General features: G+C 46.4%; 1 protein-coding gene across 1 annotated transcript; it reads left to right on the plus strand.

Moving 5' to 3' along the window:
- The first annotated feature begins 1,002 nt into the window (after window positions 1-1,002).
- Window positions 1,003-25,874, plus strand: mynn (myoneurin). Its single transcript, XM_084325873.1, has 9 exons — window positions 1,003-1,028; window positions 5,604-5,893; window positions 7,263-7,746; window positions 8,116-8,332; window positions 12,270-12,429; window positions 13,727-13,905; window positions 14,576-14,662; window positions 22,331-22,456; window positions 25,074-25,874. Exons 2-9 carry the CDS (start codon window positions 5,625-5,627, stop codon window positions 25,415-25,417), a joined length of 1,866 nt encoding a protein of 621 aa, XP_084181999.1. The 5' UTR covers window positions 1,003-1,028; window positions 5,604-5,624; the 3' UTR covers window positions 25,418-25,874.
- The last annotated feature ends 655 nt before the right edge of the window (window positions 25,875-26,529 follow it).

The following is a 26,529-nucleotide window of genomic DNA, read 5'->3' on the forward strand; positions in this document are numbered from 1 at the left end:
AGTTACACACACACACACACACACACACACACACACACACACACACACACACACACACACACACACACGTAGACTACCTGCCCTTTTCTGTGTGTGTGTGTGTGTGTGTGTGTGTGTGTGTGTGTGTGTGTGTGTGTGTGTGTGTGTGTGTGTGTGTGTGTGTGTGTGTGTGTGTGTGTGTGTGTGTGTGTGTGTGTGTGTGTGTGTGTGTGTGTGTGTGTGTGTGTGTAGGATTCGGCTCAAACAAGGGACTAAACATGTTTCGCAATTATGCCACATCAATGTGGAACGCCCTACCCACAGCTGTAAAGGAATGTGAATCACTACCCACTTTTAAAACCACTCTCAAGGAGCACCTATGGGAGACTGCAATTAGAAACTGGCCCCTGTAAATGTCCTAACGCAACCCCCTCCAATGTACAGTAAATGTCCTAACCCAGTAATACACGAGACCCTCTTCTTGGAACAAGTAAGGTTTCGTCGATAATCCAATGTACAGTTACCCCCACCCCGCCTACCCATCCCCACCCACCCAACCACCTCCAATGTACAGTTCCCCCCTCCACCCCACCTACCCAACCCCCCCCCCCCCCCCCCCCCACCTCCTCCAATGTACAGTTTCTTCGTCAAATGTATATACTTTTTTAGTCTTTTTGTATCACAAACAGTACTGTATTTGTAAATCTGGTATTTCATAAATGTATAGATCATGTAGCAGTAGCCTACTGTCTATCTGTATGTCATGTATGTCATATATGTTGTGATGAATTGAAAATGGGGGACCCTGATGTAAACAAGACGAGTCTTTCTCTGGTCTGCATCCCCTTAACAATTGTGTGTATTGAGCTGTACTGTATTGTACCCATTCTGCAATCTGTTAATAAAATGTTCAATCAATCAATCAAAAACTTGCTTGGCCCTTCACGATGTGTATTTTGAGTGTACTGTATCTTTAACAGGCGAACCTCGCGAGAATTGTATTTACATGACGTCATCGGATAATGGCTGCCTAAGGAGGATATTAAAAGGTACTTTTTCTGCTTTTCTAATAATTCAGTGGGGTCAATATTCTGCATTTATTGCATCCCAGTGTTAAATTGTTCGTATGTGCACCTGTTTGTTCAAGCGGTGTTCAACATGTAACGTTAACGTCGTTAGCTCCACACACGGCCCCCGCCGACAGTAGCCTACAAAACCTCGTCCAACCTTTTCGAAATAAGAGCACAATGTTTTGCGCGCTTTTATGGGTGACTTCGAACATATTTAGCATCAGATACGTATTCAGCCAGCGAGTTATGGCTTTTTAAAACGCTTTACTCGTCTTCTTAAATACCGAATGCTTCTGGTTAAAAGTGCGCTTTCATTCGTCCATGAATGATAGTTGACGTTAGCAGTTAGCAACGGACAACGGACGGTACTAGCAATGCGTTAACGGCAGGTCAGCGAGTGAAGTTAATCCTTCACAGAGAGCAGGAAGGAGCTTTTATTTTCAAACACTGGTCTTCTCACCAGTCATACTCAGTTCTCCTCTAGAAATATTGAAAATATGAACATTATTTTGTTTGTTTTAAAGTGTGGATTTCTACACAACTATCTGTATGTCGTGTGTGTCATATATGTTATGATGAATTGAAAATGGGGGACCCTGATGTAAACAAGACGAAAGTCTTTCTCTGGTCTGCATCCCCTTAACAATTGTGTGCATTGAGCTGTACTGTACCCATTCTGGAATCTGTTAATAAAGTTTTCAATCAATCAAGTCATTCATTGCAAAGACCGGTGCACTGATATATATATATATCGCTATAACGTTATTATCATACACACACTACCATGGCAGGTGTCCGTGGTCATCCGGATGATAAAATAATAAAGATTGATGATAGATCATCTGCGTTTTATTGGGAGTAGTCCGTTTTTTGGCTAAGATGCAAAGCCGTAAGTCGTCATCATTTTAACCTTAAACGTTTTATAAACCTATCCTCTAACCTTAACCACTACCATAACATTCTAAATAAATGTAACTATTTTCTTCCGGGTCATGTGATCTTGCAGAAATCCCTACAATCAAACTAAACGTAACAATATTTTACTTTGAAAAACTGTAAAAACCACACTACTTGCCTTTGGTTTGATTTATTGATTGAAAACTTTATTAACAGATTACAGAATGGGTACAGTACAGCTCAATACACACAATTGTTAAGGGGATGCAGACCAGAGAAAGACTTTAGTCTTGTTTACATCAGGGTCCCCCATTTTCAATTCATCATAACATAATATGACATACACGACATACAGATAGACAGTACTGCTACATCTATACATTTATGACATACCAGATTTGCAAATACGGTACTGTTTGTGATACAAAAATAGTTAAAAAAAGAGAGTATATACATTTGACGTAGAAACTGTACATTGGAGGAGGTTGGGTATGTGGGGTGGGGGGGGACTGTACATTGGAGGTGGGTGGGGTGGGGGAAACTGTACAACTGTACAAGCAAAACTGTACATTGGAATATCGACAAAACCATACTTGGTTCCAAGAGGAGGGTCTCGTGTATTCTTGGGTTAGGTCATTTACTGTACATGGGAGGGGGTTGGGTTAGGACATTTACAGGGGCCAGTTTCGAATTGCAGTCTCCCGTAGGTGTTCTTTGAGCGTGGTTTTGAAAGTGGGTAGTGATTCACATTCCTTTACAGCTTTGGGTAGGGTGTTCCACATTGATGTGGCATAATTGCGAAACGTGTTTAGTCCCTTGTTTGAGCCGAATCTGGGTTTAACATGATTTGTGGAGCTCGGTCTGGTGTTATGGTTGTGGTATTCACTGACCTTTGGGAAGTATTTTGACATGTACATGGGTATCTTAGTTGTGTGTAGTGTATCTTGTAGACCAGGCCCATTGCAAGTTGCTGTACTCTGTCTTCTACTCTAAGCCATCCTAGGTAGTCAAAGTGGGCAGGGGTGAGGTGGGTTCTAGGAGTTTGTCATTGACCAACCTATGAGGGAAGATAGATCGCTGCCTCCTGAAATTTACGATTATATCTCTACGCCAAAGTGTCTGACCTCTGGATAGGGTGGGTGACTTGCCAACAATGAACAAATATTTGGAACTTCATATTCTACAAACTTTAATCAGAACCACAAGAGTACTGGACATGTAAGAACCAAAAATACACAGTAAAACAAAATACATTGCATACATACATGAGGAATGAAAAGATGAAAAATGGTTGATCTTATGTCTATTCACACAATGACCAATTTAAAGATGTGAGATTTATGATAAATGAGATTTATGTTTGTAGGAAAGAATATTGTTGCTTTTGGCCTTCCAAGGTTAGATCTTTTGAATTGACGAAACATACTTGGATATGTTTTCATCATACAGGCTAGCCCAGACATTGGATATTTGGTTGGAGAGGTGAGTAACAGAAATATTTTCACATATAAAGTCATAGTCACCTTGTACTTGTAGTAGTATTCTTCAGATGGCAGTAAGTACAGTAAGTCATAGACACAGCAGGGTAGTAAACAATATGGAAATATCAGGTAAGTCATAGACACAGCAGGGTAGTAACAATGAGGAAATATCGGGTAAGTCATAGACACAGCAGGGTAGTAACAATGAGCAATCCACTCCCCTTAGTATTTGGTCTTTACTCAGGACGGCTGAGAGGGAATAGAGAGGGTTCTCGGCTGGCGGTATTTGATCCTAAGCCAGCAGGGTGTGCATGTGGTTACAGCGCTCTTAACACTTTGAATGCCCATCACGAGATATCTCGGGTTATCAGCCCGCCCCCTGAATGCCCATCACGAAATCTCTTTTATTAGCAATCTGAATTCATATTTCATCAACCGAGTCTACCGTTGGTAAACCAGCCTCATCAGGCGCTCAGATGTGGAAAAAGGCGCCCCCTATTGTCTCCCAGATGGTAATGCACCCTTTTGGATTGGACTCAATGAAAATGGATGAGAAAAAAAAACTCCGGAATCCACATTTTACTTCTCACGCATGTAACCGGAGCCGATCAGATTCATTGTGGACCCTCAGCACAGCGTGTAATGTGTTTTACAGTATACGCGTTGGATCAATAAAAGGATAGATTTTTGGAATGGTGATCAGGAATTGGAATAATCCATTTGGATACCATCTGATCTCGGGTAAGGAATCTATTTTACCAGTCTTAGGATAATCAGACCTGTTTTCACGGAGATATAAGCTTTTCCCCTATATGTGATATGGCTGTTTGACTGTGCGAGCGATCAGGAACTAAGAGAATCGATTTTCAGCTCGCGGCACCAGCGTGCATACGTACACATATACTATCGATAATCTAGCGTTTATTTGAAAACGATTCATAAATAGGCCGAAAAATGACAATGTTCTAGAATATTACAGTACAGGGCGTTTATCACGGATTCTTTTTTCCCCCCTTGAAAACGAGGGCTTTTCAAAATGCTATAAAACGGAAATTAACCGATAAAAAAAACAATCCGCTTCGACAATGTTGACTGGAAAATGAGTCATTGATAAGCGACGGGCAGATTAGACACATAGCCATAATTTAAAACATAGATTAGGTGGGGCGCCCTAGTGGCGAACCACATAGCGCGCTCAGCCGCGACACGGCCGACCCGGGTTCGACTCCCGAACCCGTCGTTATTTGCCGAATGTCTTCCCCCCACTCTGTCTCCCGTTCCTCCTCTGTCTCTCTCTACTGGACTGCCCAGTAGCAATAAAGCGATAAAACGCAAAAAAAACAAAAACATAGATTAGGTGATATTAATGCTAACATTGAAGTGGATGGTGGGCATTCAAGCACTAAATGTGCGCCCCCTTCTGGGCACTGAAAGTGTTAAAGGAACACTGTCTCCCAACGTTTTGCGAAACACACTTATTATTTGCCATTTTCTCTAGAGTCGGACGAAGAGATTAATCTCTGTGAATCCGTTTTGGAGTTGTTGGAAGTTGTATGTCTTTCACTTTGAACAGAGCTAGGCCAGCTGCTTCCAGTACTTGTGCTAAGCTAGGCTAGCATGCACCTGGACCTCTCTCTCTCAGGGCCTCCTGGACACACAGAGATGAAACTCATATCAATCTTCTCGTCTTGGCTCTGGTGGCAAATAAGTGTATTGTCGAGTGTTCCCTTAGCCACCTCTGGATCTCTGGATAGTCTGGGTCTCACACCTGCCAGACTATCCAGAGGCAGTTTACGGCGAGCACTGAGCACTGCTGCCTCACAGCAAGAACCCCAGCAGGAGGCCTTTCTGTGTGGAGTTAGCATGTTCTCCCCGGGTTTTTCCTCTGGGTACTCCGGTTTCCTCCCACACCAAAAGACATGCTTGTTAGGCAGGGACTATGGATGAAAACTAGCTCATTAGAAAACTACTTTTTTCATTATTTGTTGTTATATTTGTCATTTGTATTGCTTTCTTTACCATGTTTTTACCGTTTTTATTATAGTGCCATTTATATGTACAACTTACAGATGCAACTACAGTTGTTTTAAATGTGCTTGAGAAATAAAACATACTCCCTTACCTCACCACCTCTAAGCACGTATCACTTATCATGATGTCACCCCCTCCCTCTCAGCATTAGAACCTGGCAGCAGCGATGGCGCAGCACATAGCGAGTCACGGAAAGCTCCTGTTGGAGCGCCTGCACCAGCAGCGAGAGATGGACTTCCTGTGTGACATCACCATCGCGGTGAGAGACGTGGAGTTCCGAGCACACCGGAACATCCTGGCTGCGTTCAGCGAGTACTTCTCCACCCTCGCCAACAAGGGTCAAGAGGTCACGCCGTTGGACCCCGAGAAAGTCAGCCGGTATGCACTGGAAAAGCTCCTGGAGTTTATCTACACAGGAGAGATGAAGATCAGCAGGTAAACACCTAGACCACAACACTATGATCAGCCGGTAAAGACATCGACCACAACACTATGTTAGTTATTATGTTAGCTATGTTAGTTTATCTACACAGGAGAGATGAAGATCAGCAGGTAAAGACCTCGACCACAACACTAGGCCTGTAAACTTCACTGTATTCACAAATCTGCCACATGGATGCAGAAACGTCCATTCACTTAACCCTTTCACTGCCACACGACAGAAGGTTAACCCATTACTATCACACAACCGACGGTCGGGCTGTTGTGTGGCAGTGAAAGGGTTAACCTTCTGTGTATTGTCGCAGTGAAAGGGTTAACCTGCTGTCGCGTGGCAGTGAAAGGGTTAACCGTCTGTGTATTGTCGCAGTGAAAGGGTTAACCGTTTTGGTAGTGCGGCAGTGAAAGGGTTAAAGGAACACGCCAACATTTTGGGAAATTAGCGTATCATCTTCTCCAGAGAGAGACAATAAGATAGATACCAGTTTCCTCTCTGTGCGTTCAGTAGGAAGCTATATCTGGCTGCACGTTAGCCTAGCTTAGCACAATGAATGGAAGCGGACATGGCCGGTTAGCCTTCGGGAGAGGTGTTAGTTGGACAATGCCTAGGCTAACCGGTCATGTCCGCTTCCATTCATTGTGCTAAGTTAGGCTGTAAACGTGCAGCCAGATAGCTTTCTACTGAATGCACAGAGATGAAACTGGCATCTATCTTCTTGTCTCTCTCTGGAGAAAGAGCTAATTTCCCAAAATGTTGGCGTGTTCCTTTAAGTCTTAAAACTTTGCTATAGAAATTCTCAGTGGAATTGCGTTGCTAGGGGACAGCCGTGGTCGACGTTTATTTCCCCGTCAGCTATTGTATTAGCAAATAATGCAACTGGAAATAAACTTGGATCAATTTAGAATGCTTATGTTGTTGAAGTTTGAAACGGCCTATAAAAATACAATGTCAAGAAGAATAATCAAACCAGCAGGCAGAACACACTTATCATAATGATTACCAACCCATGATTACCAGATTCTTGATTGTTTTTAACAGCTGTTGTGAATTAGTCCCCCGCTCACTGACATGTGTTCATAGTGATACTCAAGTTGCTACCTTTTTAAATTAATCGGGAGTCAATGCAGTTCTCAGGAACACTTCCTGACTTTGCTACCCCAGCCTCGGGTTTCCATTTGAGATGGCGACCAGGTGAATGGTTTGAAGAATGGATTTCATTCAACCACACTTTTCTGTCTGTTGTCTGTTGTGTTTGACATTATTTTCACACTCATCTCATCACATCACACTGTTTATATGAAAAGGAAGTTGATTTATTGTGCGATTTCTTTCATCTGCTGCTCTTGTCCATGCATTTGGTATCAGCAACAGACTGCCGGCGGTGCGCAAGGCGGCGGTGTTCCTGGGAATGTCGGAGGCGACGCAGCATCTGGAGGACAACCCCCGTCCAACGAGGTCGAGTGGCGCGGCCAAATCGGGAACAAAGACGGGCTCGGCCTCCTCGCCCTCTGCCCCGCACAGCCCCCCTTCCCCCGCCAGCCCCGCCTCTCCCCTCACCCCCGGCACCCCTATGGGGTACACGCCTCTCTCCATCGCCTCTGTGGTAAATGAGGAGGAGGAGGGAGAACAGGAGGAGGAGGAGAAGAAGGAGGGAGATGGCGAGGGGGAAGAGGAAGATATGAACGACACAGAATACACCCCTGTCGCCCCCAGCAGTGCTCTAAGAGGACCGGGCAGGAGGAGAGGCAGGAAGCCTCAGGGTGCCGGCAGTGAGTCGGCCACAAGCAGCAGCACACCTGAAGAAGCTCTGGAGAGCACCCAGGTTTACAGAGGGAGAGGGAGAGGGAGGGTGAGGGGAAGAGGGAGGGGGCGGGGGAGAGGGCGGGGTAGAGGGGGAGACAGAATCGATGAGGAGCGCGTGCCGGGGGGATCCGAATTGGCCACAGAGGAGGACAGAGAAGCATCCGCCGACCAGAGTCCTTCGTCGCAGAGTCCTTCCGCCAAGAGAGCGAGACGGAGCAGCGGGGAGGTGAGGAGGGGGAGAGGACGGGGCCGAGGACGAGGGAGAGGACGAGGAAGGAGTAAACCCACGGAAAGCCCCTTGGGCGACGGAGAAGGTGATGAGGGACAGAAAAATGAGGAGGAGAGAGAGAGAGAGAGAGAGAGGGAGAAGGAGGAGGAGGAGGATAAGGACTGGGAAGGAGAGGAAGTGGAGGAGGAGGAGGAGGGAGAGGGAGAAGATCCAAGTTTGTCGGGAAGCCCAAATAGCAAGAAAACATCAGAGTGCAGTGAGTGCAACAAAGTGTTTGCGGAGATCAGTAGTTTGCGTCGACACATGAATATCCATAAAGGCCTGAAGCCGTTCCAGTGTACCTTCTGCTCCAAGACCTTCAGACAAGCCACCCAGCTGAAGATCCACCTGCGCGTACACACAGGTGAAACACATGGAGAACAGGAGTTTGGGTGCATAACTGCACTGCGGTTTTGTGTATGTGTGACTTTGACACTTGAGAGCACTTTGCACTTTGGGATCCTAGTGAACGAAAAGTGCAATACAAATACAATTTATTATTATTATTGAGATTACACAGATGTTATTAACTCAATCAGCGCCTAGAGGTCACTGTTTACCATGTGGTAAGAACGCCACCGCTTTAAAGAATAGGGATACATGGCGGTGTTTGCAGGGCTCAAACTATATTTTATATCATAGCAATGGATATAAAACGATTGCCCATTTGACATCGAGTATCTATCGTTCAATTTGTGAAAAAAAAATTAATAAATCATCCATACATTCCCGTTTGATACCGTGGTGAATATGAGTATAGTTTTAGAGTAATCCTGTGTAATCCCAGAAAACTTCGCTATGCAGCGTTTAGTGCATTTCACTAGAAACCGTGGAGTTTCTCGCATATATCAACAATCAATCTGAAATCAACGCTATATTATCGGTATTATGTTTCATCATGAATGCGTGAAAGGGTGGGGGGGGGATCGTTTTATTTTTTTAAACTTTTTTATTTGCAGTTTTAGCTTTAGTTTACAAACATACATCAGACAATACATTCAAATAACAGAAATGATAAAGACATATCCCCCCCCTCCCGCCATCCACCCCGAGAGATAGGGCTCCCCCATATCCCAGGACCTCTATACACGGAGCCAGGCCCCAGCAACACGGGTCCCTTGAATTGATTGGGCCAGGCTCAATAGAGGAGAGGATAGGGGACTCCCCCCCCCCCCACCAAGCCAAGCCCGTTACCTCCCATGTCCCCAAGAACCCCACCCCACGCACACCGATCCCACAACACACAAGGCCCCCCTGGGCAAAGCGCATCCGCTCTGAGCCCCCCAATAGGCCTCCCCAAGAATCAGAGCACCCCCATATCCCAGGCCCACTAGTAGGACTCCCCCATATCCCAGGACCGCTACACACGGAGCCGGGCACCTGCAACACGGGTCCCTTGAATTGATTGGGCCAGGTCCAATAGAGGAGAGTGCAGGGGGCTCCCCCCCACCGAGCTCAGCCCGTTACCTCCCATGTCACAGATACCGACCCCGCAACACGCAAGGCCCCCCTCTCCCGGGTCGATCCGCCGATATATCACTATATACTTTTATGAAAAAATAGCACTGACAACACCATAAGAAACGATGATAAAATAAGCCATATGTTTAGCACTCTTTCCCCCGTTGGCGGTTTGGAGGGGAATCAGCTCTCCTGTTGAAGAAGCCCCCCCCCCCCTAGAGACGGAGATATCCCCCAAAGGAGATTCTCCAAGCCTCTTCATGTCCAACATTTTGAATTATTGTCCTTCACAATTGTCCATGTGCACATTCAAAGCAACTGCTATTCTAACATAACTCAGAGAAAGAAAAAAAACGAAAGACAATTGGCACTTCCCAGGTAATTATTTTTAACCCTGTTTAACCCCCGTTGGCAGGCTGGAGGGGTAAGGCTCTCCTGGAGAGGGCCCCTCCTATAACGACGGAGATTCCCCAATGGGTCAGGTCTCCGAATGTTTTTCCCCATGTTCCCCGTCGTCTTAGTTGTGCGTCAAGTGTGTTAGTGACTACAGTTTTGTCTAGTACGTGTTATTTATATTATATGTCCCGAATCATGTCCCAATTTCCCAACTAATGTGTTTACCTTGTCTGTATTCCCAGTGGGCTGTGTGTTATCTGCAGTGTGTCTCGAATCATAACATCCATTCACTATAAAATAATATGTCGTATTGAATCTTGGTCAGTGTGTGTGACCTCAGTGCTCGAGTCCTGTTTGGTGTGTGAGATCTCGTTATTTGAATCTTGGCTGGTCTGGTTGATCTCGGCGCTCGGCTCCCGGTTGGTGTGTGTGGCCTTAATGCTCGCATCCTGGCCGGCCCAGGCGACCCCTGTGCCCGCACCCCGGGTGGTCCGGCCAACCTCGGTGCCCGAGTCCTGGTTGGTCCGGTTGTATCCAGCGTCTCTTTGTCCCTCTTTTGGGGGTAGTTTGTTTTACCTCCTTTGAATTAGCCTCCATGCTCCTCTGAATATTCTGTATTGCATCGAGTCCAGTCTGCGTGTTGGTTTGCACGTTAGCATCGTTAGCATTCTGTATTGCTTCTAGCCTGATCCGAATGCTAGCTTGCATAATGCATATTCCTCGTGTTAGCTTCCATGTTAGCTTGTAGCTTCGTCTCCAGCCTCGCTGTCTAACGTTTTTATTTCTTTTGAATTAGCCTCCATGTTCCTCTGAATATTCTGTATTTCATCGAGTCCAGCCTGCGTGTTGATTTGCATGTTAGCATCGTTAGCATTCTGTATTGCTTCTAGCCTGATCCGAATGCTAACTTGCCTATTCATCGTGTTAGCTTCCATGTTAGCTTGTAGCTCCGTCTCCAGCCAGACCTCGCTGTGGCCTAACGTTATACTTGCTGCGTCATCTCCTCGCGTTGTACCTTTCCTTTCGTCGTATTTTCTTTGTCGGGGGTCACTCTTCTCTCACTTCTCCTTGAGTTTTGTGCACTGGGTCTTGTCATCTTTCTTTTATCTTCTAGTTGTTACTTTTTATCGTGTTTTATAACTTTTTTTTACCTTTCTTGAATTTTGGACCGGGAGCTCTGGTCTGCAGCTGCTCACCCGCTCCTCACCCTATTTATGTCTCTTGGGGGTCGTTTTTCTATGCTTCGATCGTCAGCAACGGAATACCTTACACACAGACATTATACACATATATGTTCGGATCGAGGGGAAGGGATTCTTCTATCAACACATATTCCACAATATTCCAATTATCTGATCGCTATTCCAAGTATTGATGTCAATCATGTTGCCAACATAATCCACCAACAAACATGAACCGGGAGTGCTTGATTATCCTCAATCCATGTGTTATAACTAGTGCTGTCAATCAATTAAAATATTTAACTGGATTAATCGCGATTAATCGCAAATGAATCGTTTTTTTTCCCCTACCTTAAACGGATCTTTTTCAAGTTCCAAGTTTTAATACTCTTATCAACATGCAAGTCAACAAATGCTTGCTTTATGCAGCCATTTAACACAAAAGGATGACCCTCATGCATTGCAAATCAAACATAGTATCAATGAGAGCATCAATAATACACCTGAGTGAAGTCAAAAAAAATACAAAAAAAGAAAATAATCTTAAAAGTTAATTGTGAGTTAAAGAAAATAGTGGCGTTAATAGAATCGGGCGATAACGGGTTAATACCGCGTTAACTTTGACAGCCTTAGTTATAACCGCTCGCCATGCCAGACTAGGAAAACCCGGACCGGACTTTTTAGATCGACGTACAGCCCAAGCCAGAGAGTTTCCAAGGATGTGCAATACCGGCCGCAAGGCGGCAGGCTACGGTATTGGACGTTTGCAATCTCAGACTCATTCCCAATGATAACAGAGGCTCCCTCGATGGATTATGAATGGGAATATCGAATAAAAGAAATAACGATAGAAAACCCAACTTTTCTCAGGTTTGGCGCTCAAGCGATGGCGAGTTAACCCGACTTCATACGTGAGTGGCGTCCAATGAGTTAAGGGGGCAACAGGGTGGCCTGGTAGCTAGAGAGGAGGTACCATGGCTAGAAGGTCACATGGGTTTGTTGTTTTTTTTGTTTTTTGTTGTTGTTGAAGACACTGTGTGCCTCAAGAGGGACATGTGTGGAAATAATTCCCAACTAAATAATTCCTATCTTGCTGTGTGTAATATGGAGATTGCATGCTCTGAAATTCCTAAAATGTTGATGCTTTGACATACCTTTTTGATACTATAATTTCAGTTCACAATCTCTCTCTCTCTCTCTCTCTCTCTCTCTCTCTCTCTCTCTCTCTCTCTCTCTCTCTCTCTCTCTCTCTCTCTCTTGCAGGAGAGAAGCCATTTGGCTGCTCTGGATGTGAAAAGTGTTTTGCTCAGAAATGTCAGCTTGTTGCCCACTGCAGAATGCACCACGGGGAGGAGAAGCCATATACCTGTGAGCTTTGTGGTCTCAAATTTGCTACCTCCTCCAACTACAAGATACACGTCAGGTGTGTACATTAATTTGTTGTTTGGCTAGGGATGGATCTCCAGCCGTAAGTCACACGTAACCTGTCAGACGCCACTGGTCACATTCTAACAACATGTGGAGGGATGATGCATCTTGCCACTGTGTTCCAGCATCGAAATAAATGCCCTGATGGGGGCTCTATAATTAAACATCAAAATGTCAGACTTTGTCCCATTATTATTATGATCCCATTATTTAGAAAATGCAGGCAGGTGCGGCTGGGTAGTGTAAAGGTCTAAGCACTCGCCTACCACAGCAGAGACCCGGGTAAAATTCCTGGCAGTGGTACCTCCAGTCATCAATCAACTGGCAGTGTTCACGGGTGGGAAGGTGGGGTGTGAGTCCTGGTCGTTGCAACAGTGACTCCTACTGGTCGGTTGAGGTACCTTCTCAGCAGGGAGGGGATCTGGAGGAGATGGTGTGAACCTCTGTGCGTGTTACGTTCTCCCAGTGAAAAAGTGGCTGGCGACTCCACATGTATCAGAGGAGGCATGTGGTAGTCTAGTCTACACCCTCTCCAGACCCACAGTAGGGTAGCGCCACAACCAGGAAGGGAATTGGCATAACAACAAAATTGGGGAATGTGGAAAAGATGAAAAGTCAATAAAAAACTAAATGCAGGCATGCAGCGGTGAGATGCATTCCCTCAGGTTTCCTCAAAATTCGTTCAGTGGCGTCGGAGATATCGCTACCAATGGACAAACTGACAGATATCTCACTCTATTCTGTTACCTTGTTTTTTTAATTGAATCCTATTATTATAACTTTTTTGCGTTATGCCAATTCCCTTCCCGGTCGTTACGCTGCCCTACTGTCGGTCTGGGGAGGGTGTAGAACTACCACATGCCTCCTCTGATACATGTGGAATCGCCAGCCGCTTCTTTTCACCTGACAGTGAGGAGTTTCACTGGGAGAGCATAACTCGCACAGAGGTTCACGTTATCTCCCCCAGATCCCCTCCCTGCTGAACAGGCCGACCAGTAAGGAGTCGCTATTGCAACGACTATGACTCATACACCACCGGCTTCCGACCCTGCGAACATTGTCAATTGTGTTCGTAGGGACGACTGACCAAGTCTGAGGTACCGCTGCTGGGAATTGAACCCTGCGGTGGTAGGCGAGTGCTTAACTGTTGATCTCTTTGCACGTCGATACATGCTCTTAGTAAGTCTGCGTGTGAGTGTGGTGCTACATATGACGCTGTGTGTGTGGACAGACGTGTGTGTTTTTTGAGTGCATGCACATTCCTGACAGTGTTTTGCATGTGTGTTCTACAGACTGCACAGTGGGGAGAAACCTCACAAGTGTGATACTTGCGGCCAATCGTTTGCCCAGTCAAGCACGTTGACCTATCACAAGCGACGGCACACCGGGGAGAAACCCTACCAGTGTGAAACCTGTGGCATGTCCTTTTCCGTCTCTTCCACTCTCATCACACACACACGTAAACACACAGGTAAGACATTCACCCCCACAGCTCCTAAACAAGGTTTGTATTCTAGCAGAAGGTCTGAACCAGAATGACTCGTTTGGGTGTATGAGCTCACACAAACAACTCATTTGGTGGCCTCATAAAGTCAGAGCTCTTTGACTGTGGAGCAAAGAGCATCCCAGTTACATCACCAATTGGTGGGTTCTCTCTGTGGTTTCTGGCTTCAGGAGAGAGTGGTGTGTGTTCATAAATACTGACTGAACTGTCCTGGGCCACAGAAAGAACATCATGTGAATTCTTAAAACGGGTGACAAAAACTAGACCTATTTTTAAATGTAACCTATTCAATATCTATGTGCCACAGAGCATTCGTAGCAGTCTATTTAATATTCATTGTTAAGATATACCTATAATATTTGCTCCATCTTGCCTAGCGAATTTCTAGAGCAAAGCTGCGTCGGTTCGCCCCTATTTGCGTCTTTCAATTGACTTTGTATGCATTCACCTCTTAACCCTTTGTCGTGTGGCAGTGAAAGGGTTAACCTTCTGTATTGTCGCAGTGAAAGTGTTAACCGTTTGGTAGTGTGGTAGTTAAAGGGTTAAGTGTGTGGGTGTGGGTGTGTGTGTGTGTGTGTGTGTGTGTGTGTGTGTGTGTGTGAGATTGTTCACAAGACTTGTGTGCTTTGTGTTCCAGGTGAGATCCCGTACAAGTGTAAGCACTGTGACTCAGGTTTCGCTACGTCCTCGGAACTGAAGAAACATCTCCGCACCCTCCATTCAGGTGAGTTTCCTCATCGCAGACACATGCAGACTCGTCAGCTAGAGACGACGATGAGCCATTAAAGCACTTCTGAGACCGTTGAAGGTGCTATAGATAACATTCGGCCACTAGATGTCGCACTAGAGCACCAGCATGTCATTTATCCAATCAGTTGCATTCCACATGGGGAAATGGGAAGTAGGAGGGGATACATGCCAACATGTAAACAACAACATACATTTTGGACCCGCAAACCTTTTTTAAATTATAAATTCATTAATCCATAATTACTCTACATAACATTTTTTATCTATAACACCTTTTAAGTTTACATTTGCTTTTAACACATTCCCGGCCCCACTCTAGGAAGGCCACCTTTCCATTACAAACGTTCACTGTGCGTCATGTTGTTTGTAGAGCTAAATCTATATTTTATATTATAGCTATGGGTCCAATGTCATTGTCAATTGACAGTATGAACCTTCCGTTCAATATGCCATAAAGAAATAATTTTTTCATCAATACTTTCCCGTTTTATACCGTGGTGAATATGAGTGTTATATCGGAATGATCTGAGATAATTCCTGCAAAGCTATTTATAAGGCGCTAAGCTAATAACGTTAAATCGATTGGCGTTTCGTCCCTACACAAGCTAGAGTTAAAAATCCAAATGCATATGATCGGTATTATGTTCCATCATGAATGCATGAAAGGGGGGTGCGGGGGAAGTCATTTCTGATTATTGATTACCAATAACGGCATTCGTTATTACCACAACATAGAATGGGCAGGGGGATGGCTATTAAATCCTTGCACGATCAAGCTGAAATTGACGTCAAATTGCTCTTACCTGTGGCCGGTTGGATTCCAAAAATAATTTTCCACTTATCTGATCGCCATCTGCTAGATCATAATGTCCATTGGCTGATGCCATATTCCTTTACTGCATAATGAATTCGGCGTCGCAAAAAGTATTCCATGCGATCTGGTCATGCTCTGGTCATGCTCTGGTGGTCATGCATTTGAATACAATACCCCACCGCTTCTCGGTTCCTCTTCCTTTCTTTATATACAACGGGCCAAAACAGTCCATGCCTGTGGAGTGAAAGGGCTTGTCGCCGAGTCGGAGGCGACAGGGAGGTAGGTCAGCCATCCGGGGTATGCTGGGCTGCGCGCGCCACTTTCGGCAGTCTAGACAGGTTCGCTGGAAGCGTCGCACTGCTTCTCTCCCTTGAAGTATCCAATAGCGACGTCTGACCTCCGCGAAGACTCTCTCTGCTCCTGCGTGGTGCACATCCTCGTCGTATTTCTTTATGATCAGCTCTGTGACCTTGTGTCGGCTGTTCAAGACTATCGGGTACTTAACGTCATCCGGTAGGTCGGGGGCTCTCCTATTTCTTGGCTGGTGAAAGCATTTGTAATCCTATACCGTCTCTCTGGCTGCCCGCTTGCTGCGATAGTGAAGGAGACATTCTCGCCTTTTATCGTCTTTAAATCTCTTCTTATTGTCCGAATCGTCATCTGGTTCTCGCTCCCCCGCAGTCCCAGCTGGGCCGCAGCGGATGCGAGGAGAAGGGTCTTCTCTGACCCGTCATCAAGGACGGCGTAAGTGTCCATGACTTTATCTTGGTGGCTCAATGTTACACGGACTACCTTTAAGAGCACCTGGGCGCCGCTGCTGCTGGCGGGGTCAATGTACATGACACTTGCCTTTGTGCTGCTCGATGGTGCAGGTGCAGGCTTTCTTCTGTTACTGTCGTGTAGGACATCTAGGTGGGCTCCGTCACACCGACTGCACCTCTTCTTTAGGCGGCACTCGGCTGCCATGTGACTGCGCGCACATCGGTAACAGCGCCTGTTGGACTTTATCCATTGACTCACTTCTTCTGCATTCATCTTCTTGAACAGGTCACATTGTGACAGCCAGTGTTCCTTCTCGCAGTACGGGCACACCATCTTCCACTTCTCTTTTCTCGAGGGGGTACTGTGGTTCTTACTGCTCGGTACTGATTCTGATTGGTGCATGACAGTCACTGATCTTCTTCCATCGTTTACTCTCCTAGGTCCCTCTCTGGAGCTTGGTGTGCTCCGCACGAATGTATCCAAGCGTAGGCTGCTGACTTCTCTCGTCAGGAAGTCGGCTAAATCGAGGAGGGATGGTTCGGGACCGTTAGGATCACGGTGGTCTCTTTGCCGCCTAAAGCGCTCTTGTCTGGCGGGCGGCAGCTTCTCTAAAATCCTCTCGACGTTAGAGTTGGCGTATAGCTCGTGCATACCCTTTTCTCGTTGCGCTCCCAGCATCCCTACCAGGGACTGCACTTTTATAGACAGGTCGTCTAGTGAGCGATTGTCTGTTGCTGGGGGTAGGCGGTCAATATGCCTTATCTCTTGGATTACGTAATCCCATATACGTCCATATCTCTGGTCCAGCGCTGCTAGAGCCGCGGTGTATGGGGTCGTAGAGGTGGCATAGGCTAGCGCTATATTGTGCGCTCGGGGTACTTTCAGGTGCTTCAGTAATATTGCATACTTGTGGCGTTCGTCAACGACATCCACCATCATTGTCTCTAAGCACATCCGGAGCTCCGTGTACTGTGCTCGATTCTCATGGGTGGAAACGTCGGTGTGCCAATGTATGACGCCGTGGATGGCTGGCACATCGGTGAGCGTTGGGAGAGAGGCCTCCTAGGCGAGTCTCCTCTTGCGCCTCTCTGTGGGCTGGTACCGGCAGGGTACCATGGCCCGCTGGTCCAGGTGCTGTTCCTCGGGGCTGGTCGTGCGTCATGCTCACCCGTGAATAGAGTCGGGGGTCTGTAGCGCAGCGCCGCGGGGGTATAGCCTGGGCTGTACTGGACCTCCTGGTCCGGTGGAGTACTGTGCTGTCGTCGGGCTTGGTTCTCCTCCTCTCCCTCTTCTTCTTCGGTCAGGTCCTCTAGATCCTGTAGTCGTTTATTTAGCCTCTCCGCAGTGTATGCTGCTCCTTCCTTGTAGCTGGGTCTCGCTTGGACCGGTCGGGGAAGGGGGTCTGCGGGGGGTATAGGCTCTCTCTGGTGGTCAAGTTCAGGGTCGCTTGGTCGGTTAGGGGATGCTGCCCTTGACTGTTGTCTCGACGAGGCCCTTGAACCCCTGGTGGAGGGAGAGGGTGTTGCCCTGGTGATCAGCTGCTCCATTAGCTGCGCTTGTAGTCTGTCCCGCTCGGCTTCGCGCTGGATGAGAGCGATGTCGCGCTCTGCTTCTCTTTGGGCACCGTCAGCGGCGCGCTGGGCGTCGGACCGGTCTCTTGCCATATTCTCTTCCGTCTGAAGTAGGGCTGGGCGATATGGCCTAAATATGATATCACGATATTTTCTGACCTTTCGGCGATACACGATACACATCACAATGTTTTTCTTTTTTACCCCAAACAATTCATTATGAGGCTTACCAAGACAGTATTTGATTTTGCAAGCTAACATTAAAGACAAAATAAAATACCCATGCATTTAGCATTTTTATATTATATATTAGATTTAGATTATTAGATTATATATTGCATATATTTAGCAATGAGATATTATATGATTTAGATATGAAATATGATGAATTGAAAATGGGGGACCCTGATGTAAACAAGACTAAAGTCTTTCTCTGGTCTGCATCCCCTTAACAATTGTATGTATTGAGCTGTACTGTACCCATTCTGCAATATGTTAATAAAGTTTTAAATCAATCAATCAATCAATCAATCAATAGCATTTTAATGAAACTACTGTATATATGTATGTCTCTAAATGTTTTGATGAATTGAAAATGGAGGACCCTTATGTAAAAAAGTCGAAAGTCTTTTTCTGGTCTTCATCCTCCTGTACTGTATTGTACCCATTCTGCAACCCTTTAACAAAGTCTTCACTCATTCATTCTGACGGAAACATATAATTTTGATTGACAGTCGAGTCTGCCAATTACGTCACAGCGCTTGCACCCGCCCTGCTGTTCTTAGCACCAATCGGCAAGCTCCTAGTTTTTTACTTCCTGAATGTCCTGTGGCTGAACAACGTCAACAAAGCTACTAACGTTAGCTCCCCGCGGCCGTCGAGTAGGAGACAGGATGACTAAATGAGGCATAATGATTTTACTACAACGAATGTTATAATAAAAGCCTTTCCATACATCTGTCTGATTGAAAACTTTATTAACAGACCGCGGAATGGGCATATCTCAGCACGGGCTGAGATATGAACGAGTAACGTGTGGACAGATTGACGCGACACAATCCTCTTGGGCAAAACATCACGATATCCACGATACGTTGAAAAAGTGTATCGTTAATGAACTGTACCCGATATTTATATAATATCGTCATATCGCCCAGCCCTAGTCTGAAGGCGTCTCATCTCCAGGCGTATGTGCTCTTCTTCGCTCCGTTGCTGTGTTTGGAGTCGATCGCGTTCACCCTGAAGTCGATCGCGTTCACCCTGGAGTCGATCGCGTTCGGTAGAGGCTGTCAGGCTGACGAGGAACGCCTGTGACAGCATCCTCTCCGCCTCGCTGGGGGAAGACGCTTGTAGAGGTGAGCCGCTCCTGGCTGTACTCGTTGGGGAGTCCTGGAGCTCTATCTCCTCGGCGCTCTCCTCATCTTGTTCCGTGCAGGGTTCCACCTCTGGAGGGTTGTCTTCCTCCCGGAGCTGGTCGGGGACTACTTCTTCGGTATTGGCGGGGGGTAAAGGCATGTCTGTTCCCTCCTGGTCCCCACCGTGAGCTTGGTCAGTTACATTAGAACCCACTAGGGCCTCTGTGGTCGGGGTAACCTGGTCGTTAAGGTCAGACATAATTTTACTTTCTACTTTTACCGCGTTTACCGTCTGTAGAAGGCTAGGTAGTTGACTGACAGCGTAATCCTCTAAGTACTGAGGTGTCTGTCGTCTGCGCCGCGGGCGTTCTACGTTAGGAGGACCGTTTCGTGGAGTGTTCATCATAGGCCATTTCAATATTAATAACACTATATTAATATTACACTAGTTACCCTCCGGCTCGAAGGACCAATTGTAACTGAGGGGTACAATTCCCTGACTGTATTGATAAGTATGGTATCATTAAACCACTACCGCTTGATGTACTTTAACTTCTGGCCATCCAGTACACGATATCTAAGTATGATGAACACTTTCCCACATATGAAATCAGGTCCACACAAATATAACAGCCGAAGGTTTAATATAGCAAAAGGTATATACAACATTCACTTAATTACATTTATGATTTGAATGCACTTGTAAGGCAAATGAGTATTCGTAGGCAAATCAACACTGAATGTCCAATCTCTGGTTACGCAGGAAGCAAGTATACAACCTGGTTCTTTAGGGAAACTATAGCGATGGTACTTAAGGATTATAGCAGGATACTAAAGGGGTCCTGCTGGTTGTAAGTCAGTAAGGGGGGGGGGGGTTTGGAGAGCCGTCAGCTGCATCCCATCTGGCCAACGATTCCTGGGGAGAATTCAGGTACAGAAAACAGTGCCCGCAGGATCTTGATCCACAGATGAATACACTTAGGCCCTCTTGTAGACGGTAGCTGTAGGTCCACAACGAAGGAGAAGCGAGGCGGCCTCGGTCTGGGTTGAGCGCCGTCTCACCTGGGCTCCTCTCGGGGGTAATTCCAACACTCACTGGCGTTGGCTGTTATCCGCTCCACAAATCAAAGCACCCAAAGCAAATAGATATTCCATGCCGTATAGGCTCAGCAGTCGTCCGGGTAGGTAATCCAATGTGCAGGTCCACTCGTCCTCGCCCAGAACTCCTCGGATGAAAGCACCACGCGTGGTCTGCCCAGCCTGGTTAAGACTCTAGATAACGCGAGGAACGATGGGGGTGCTGCTCACTTTAGAACTTTGACCGAACGATGCACCATACATAATAGACTATTATTACTTAATAGAAATACGTCCCACTCGACGGTACAGTGCCAAACTATGACAATTCAGCTATGAATTTACACGAGGTCTCAATGCCTATTCTGGGGCCAAAATAGGCCATACTGCACCACACGTGGGTCGTGGGTGAGGCTTCACGTCTGTTACTAGGTTGGAGGGTAAAGGACTAATGGACTAAAAGAAAGTTCTACTTTACTTGCGCCCTATTTATATGCACGGTGAACAAATAGTACCATTCGTATTTCGGTAGCCGTATTCCTACGCGGAACCGGGGCTAGTTGGGACATGTTCGTCGGCACTATTGAACTTGACTCAAGGGGCCTGTCTGCTGGCGCCAGGTTCTTGTCCAATGAGAGAATGAACTATTATGGGCTGTAGTAGACTAAAGGGATATTCAGTGTATATGTACAAAGAATATACAAGGGATATCAAACGATATACAAATACTATTAAATATATATCCATAAATAAATATATATATTCGGTTTAATCTGATCCTTCACAACACTAACTGTGTTCCGTAAACAATGTTCCGTACAGTTGGCCTTTTCCCACTGATGATGAAATAAAAATGTGTGAGTTGTGGATAAAATGTATCCCGACCAAGGATACACACAAGGCATTTGTCTCATCAGAATTTGAGCGCTCCAGAAGGGACAGTGGGGAAGTGCACACCTGGGGTGGGGAGAGCGAGACTGTATCAAAGCCGTACATTTATACAAAAGATATGTGCGTCTCGCAGTGACTTTTAACCTGTATGAAATGATTATTAAGTGGTCATAATTTGTTGGCTTTAGGTCAGCTTTTATTCAATAATAATGGAGATTTAAAAAAAAATTTGCTTGTCATCCAAAAACATTTACTGTACAATGGGCATTCCCCCTGGAGAATGAGCACACAAACATGCTTGTCTGGCTCTTAACAACGGAGCAATGTAACGTAAAACAAACCTTTCACAACAAATTATGACTGTATTTGTATTCTGTTATATATTTGTGTGTGAGGACCCCAAGAGGACTAGCGGTCATTAATTTGACAGCTAATGGGGATCCTAATAAAACAAACAAACACGGAACCACAAAATCCAGCAAATACAGTTGAGTTGACCTATCTAAAACCCGCCTTATTTTCTTGACCCTCCAATCACAACTGTTGTTTCCCTCGAACAAACAAAGTGAGGGAAGCAACAGGGCCCTATTCCCCGTACCTGGTTCAACTAAGTCGATCAAAAGTCCCATTATCCAGATTCAATTAACCCGATGTTTGAATCCAGGCTTTCCCTGTTCCTCGAACGCTGATTCAGTCTCGTTAATTCGAACCAGACTTGGTTTGTCAATGACGACAACGCGTGAGAAGTCTGTTTCAGTAATGTTCCTGCCTCTGTGGCATTGCCTTCTTGCTGTGAGTTAGGGCCACTTCGCTGGTTTTCTACCTTACTCCTATCCTTCTGTTGTGAGAAGGACATGTGAGATCGTGGACATAAAATGTGTCTCGAGAGCTCAGCTGCAATGCCTGGGTGCTATTTCCTCATCTATTTTCAACTGTATTAGGCCCAAGTTGAAGAAGTAGTTGAGGAAACTGTCTGCAATTCACTAAAGGTCTGCTCTCTGTCGGGTGACCTCATCTGGCAGAGTTTCTCAGAGCTCTCGAGACACAGAACATGTTGGTGAGTTTTATGTTCAATCATCACGTGACCTCCTCGCAACAGAACGATAGGATTTGTGTTAGAAATTGGCGAAATGCCTCTTTCAACGTGTCAAATTGTATGGCTGTGTCTGCAGAGGGGAGCATGGGCGTGCAGTGTCTGCTGTGTGGGAACAGGTTCATCAGTGTGAAGAACATGATCAGACACCAGAAGAAGGCCCATGCTGATGAACTGCGCCACCACAAGGAGAGAGCACAGGCTGGTGAGCTGTGTGTGTGTGTGCTTGCGCTTGCGCTTGCGTGCAGGAGTGTGTGTGCTTGCGTGCAGGAGTGAGAGAGTGAGTTTTACAAGCACAATTGAAATAAATCTACTGCAATAGATCCACAAAAATAAGAACTTACATCCCTGTAAGCCCACAAGTCTACAGCGACCCTATAAGCCCATAACTCTACAGAGAGCACCCCTATAAGCCCACAACTCTACATAAAGCACCCCTATAAGCCCACAGCTCTACAGAGAGCACCCCTATAAGCCCACAGCTCTACAGAGAGCACCCCTATAAGCCCACAGCTCTACAGAGAGCACCCCTATAAGCCCACAACTCTACAGAGAGCACCCCTATAAGCCCACAACTCTACAGAAAGCACCCCTATAAGCCCACAACTCTACAGAGAGCTAGAGAGGAATGTGAATCACTACCCACTTTTAAAACCACTCTCAAGGAGCACCTACGGGAGACTGCAATTCGAAACTGGCCCCTGTAAATGTCCTAACCCAACCCCCTCCAATGTACAGTAAATGTCCTAACCCAGTAATACACGAGAGCCTCTTCTTGGGACCAAGTAAGGTTTCGTCGATAATCCAATGTACAGTTTTTTTTTAACTCTTTTTGTATCACAAACCGTACTGTATTTGTAAATCTGGTATGTCATAAATGTATAGATGTAGCAGTACTGTCTATCTGTATGTCATGTATGTCATATATGTTATGATGGATTGAAAATGGGGGACCCTGGGCGGCCGGGTAGCGCAGCGGACTAAGCGTCTGTCTACCATCACAGAGCCAGTGGGATCGAATCCGGCTGTGGTGCCTCCGGCTTGGCCGACCGTCCACACTAACACAATTGGCAGTGTTAGCGGGTGGGAAGCCGGCGTGGGTGGGTCCGGGTCGTTGTAAACAGCGACTCCTACAATTCGGTCGGGGCGCCTGCACAGCAAGGGAAGGATCTGGGAGAGGTAGTGTGACCTTCCACACGTTACACTCTCCCGGTGAGAGTCCGTGCTGCCAGGTGAAAAGAAGCGGTGGGCTGGCTACACATGTGTCGGAGGAAGCATGTGATAGTCTCCGCCCTCCCAGACCGACGGTAGGGGGTAGAGTGCGCAACGACCAGGAAGGGGAGTGGGAATTGGCATAACGACTAACATTGGGATGGGAGAAAAACGGAAAAAGAAGGGGGGAAAAAGATAATATAAAAAAAGAAAAAAAATGGGGGACCCTGATGTAAACGAGATGAAAGTCTTTCTCTGGTCTGCAACCCCTTAACAATTGTGTGTATTGAGCTGTACTGTATTGTACCCATTCTGCAATCTGTTAATAAAATGTTCACTCAATCAATCAAACAGAGAGCACCCCTATAAGCCCACAACTCTACAGAGAGCACCCCTATAAGCTCACAACTCTACAGAGAGCACCCCTATAAGCCCACAACTCTACAGAGAGCACCCCTATAAGCCCACAACTCTACAGAGAGCACCCCTATAAGCCCACAACTCTACAGAGAGCACCCCTATAAGCCCACAACTCTACAGAGAGCACCCCTATAAGCCCACAACTCTACAGAGAGCACCCCTATAAGCTCACAACTCTACAGAGAGCAGCCCTATAAGCCCACAACTCTACAGAGAGCACCCCTATAAGCTCACAACTCTACAGAGAGCACCCCTATAAGCCCACAACTCTACAGAGAGCACCCCTATAAGCCCACAACTCTACAGAGAGCACCCCTATAAGCTCACAACTCTACAGAGAGCACCCCTATAAGCCCACAACTCTACAGAGAGCACCCCTATAAGCCCACAACTCTACAGAGAGCACCCCTATAAGCTCACAACTCTACAGAGAGCACCCCTATAAGCTCACAACTCTACAGAGAGCACCCCTATAAGCCCACAACTCTACAGAGAGCACCCCTATAAGCCCACAACTCTACAGAGAGCACCCCTATAAGCCCACAGCTCTACAGAGAGCACCCCTATAAGCCCACAGCTCTACAGAGAGCACCCCTATAAGCCCACAGCTCTACAGAGAGCACCCCTATAAGCTCACAACTCTACAGAGAGCACCCCTATAAGCCCACAGCTCTACAGAGAGCACCCCTATAAGCCCACAGCTCTACAGAGAGCACCCCTATAAGCCCACAGCTCTACAGAGAGCACCCCTATAAGCCCACAGCTCTACAGAGAGCACCCCTATAAGCCCACAGCTCTACAGAGAGCACCCCTATAAGCCCACAGCTCTACAGAGAGAACCCCTATAAGCCCACAGCTTGTCCAACTCCTTTAACTCCCTCATTGGCAGATAGTACTGATAGTCTATTTTTAAGTGTCGCTCTCATCAGCTACTTAAAAACCCTTTGCCCCCCACCACACTTGTCCCCTGTCATTCTACCTAGTCATGTCAATTACCATTTTTGCTTGCTCCAGAAATAAAATTGGCATCTTACTTTTATTCTCTGACAGTAATTAATACCTAACATAAAAGAGAGAGGGAGAGTATTATGATGTACAAGATAAATACCTAAATACTAATTATAATACCTTGTGCCACCTCCTTCCACTTGACTGACTTTATATGTGTGTGTGTGTGTGTGTGTGTGTAGTTCTCCTTCTGGCATCCACTCTTCAACCAGTGCCAGTGGGCATCATCCGGAGCAAGATGCCAAAGAAACGGGCAGAGCCACATAACCCTGAACCAGCCACTCCAAGCGCTAAAGCCTCGGCCATGACCACAATCTCTCCCCAGGTCTTTAAGACAGAGCCCACTGATCCAGCGGTCTCCGCCCCTAACCCAGTGACCTTTGAACCTGACCCGGAGGCTGCCATCAGCTCCGACACCCTCCATGCTCTGGTGGAGCAGCTGCGACCCGCCACCTCCACGGAGCATGTGCAGCTAGTCATCATCGAAGAGGTGGAAGCAGAAGAGCCCAGTCCTGCTCAACAATGAACCCCCCTCCCCCTCTGTTGCGTTGTGTGTAAAAGAAGAAATAGTTGCTTTTGAATTAGCTGAGAGGCTCATCGTTTGTCACACATTAGGCTATTGGTTCTCAAGGTGGGAACAGGGTGGAAAGAAATCCCAACCTGAGCATGACGTGAGAGCAAAATGGCTGCTGTGTTAATACGGTCAATAGGCTGAGCTCAGCAACCTGAGACCTGATGGAGCTGTACAGTTCATTCTGAGGATTCCCCTCTATCACAATTTTAGCAGTGCTGGCTGGCTACATTGGATCATTGACTTTTCTCAAACCTGCCCTCTTTTCTTGATCATCCAATCACAACAGTTGGGGTTGGCGGTTAGGTGGTCGAGCGGAGATTGCGTTCGTCACCAGCCCCGGAGCTGTGAGCTTGGTTCGCCTGTTCGAATCCAGCTCACAGCTCCGGGGTTGTCACCAGCTTGGCTGGCCGTCTGCACTGATACAATTGGCTGTATCAGAGGGTGGGAGAAGCTGGCGGGGTGGGTCCGGGTCGTTGTAAACAGCGACTCCTACAGTTCGGTCGGGCGCCTGCTAAGCGCGGATTGGACGTGCTACGCCCTCTCAATGAGAATCCGCGCTGCCAGGTGAAAAGAAGCGGTGATTGGCTGGACGTGTGTCGGAGGAAGCACGTGGTAGCCTCCACTCTCCCAAAATGATCTGACTGTGGGGGGTAAAGCGCAGCGACCAGGAAGGGACTGGGAATTGGCATACGACTAACATTGGGATGGGAGAAAATCGGAGGAAAAATGGAGGGGGAAAAAGACCAATAAATAAAAAAAAAAAAAAAACTGTTGGGGTTGGAGGATCAAGAAAAGAGGGCGGGTTTGAGATCGGCCCATTGACACAGCATAATAAGGAAAAGTTAGATATGTAATTTCCCACCAATGAGCTTGTTCAGTTTCAAGAGATATTTTAGCTTTATTTATAATTATATTGATCCTATTTTATTAAGTTGAGTGTAGGCCTACTGTAATTGGCTGTGCGCCTGCTGCCTGTCATATACTTGATCAATTCGTTTTGTACAATAACAAGATTTCTGTAGCCTAAATGATGAACATGTGATGGCTTTATTATTAAAAACTGA

Source organism: Notolepis coatsorum, assembly GCF_963971535.1.
Source record: "Notolepis coatsorum genome assembly, chromosome: 12".
Lineage (NCBI taxonomy): Eukaryota > Metazoa > Chordata > Actinopteri > Aulopiformes > Paralepididae > Notolepis > Notolepis coatsorum.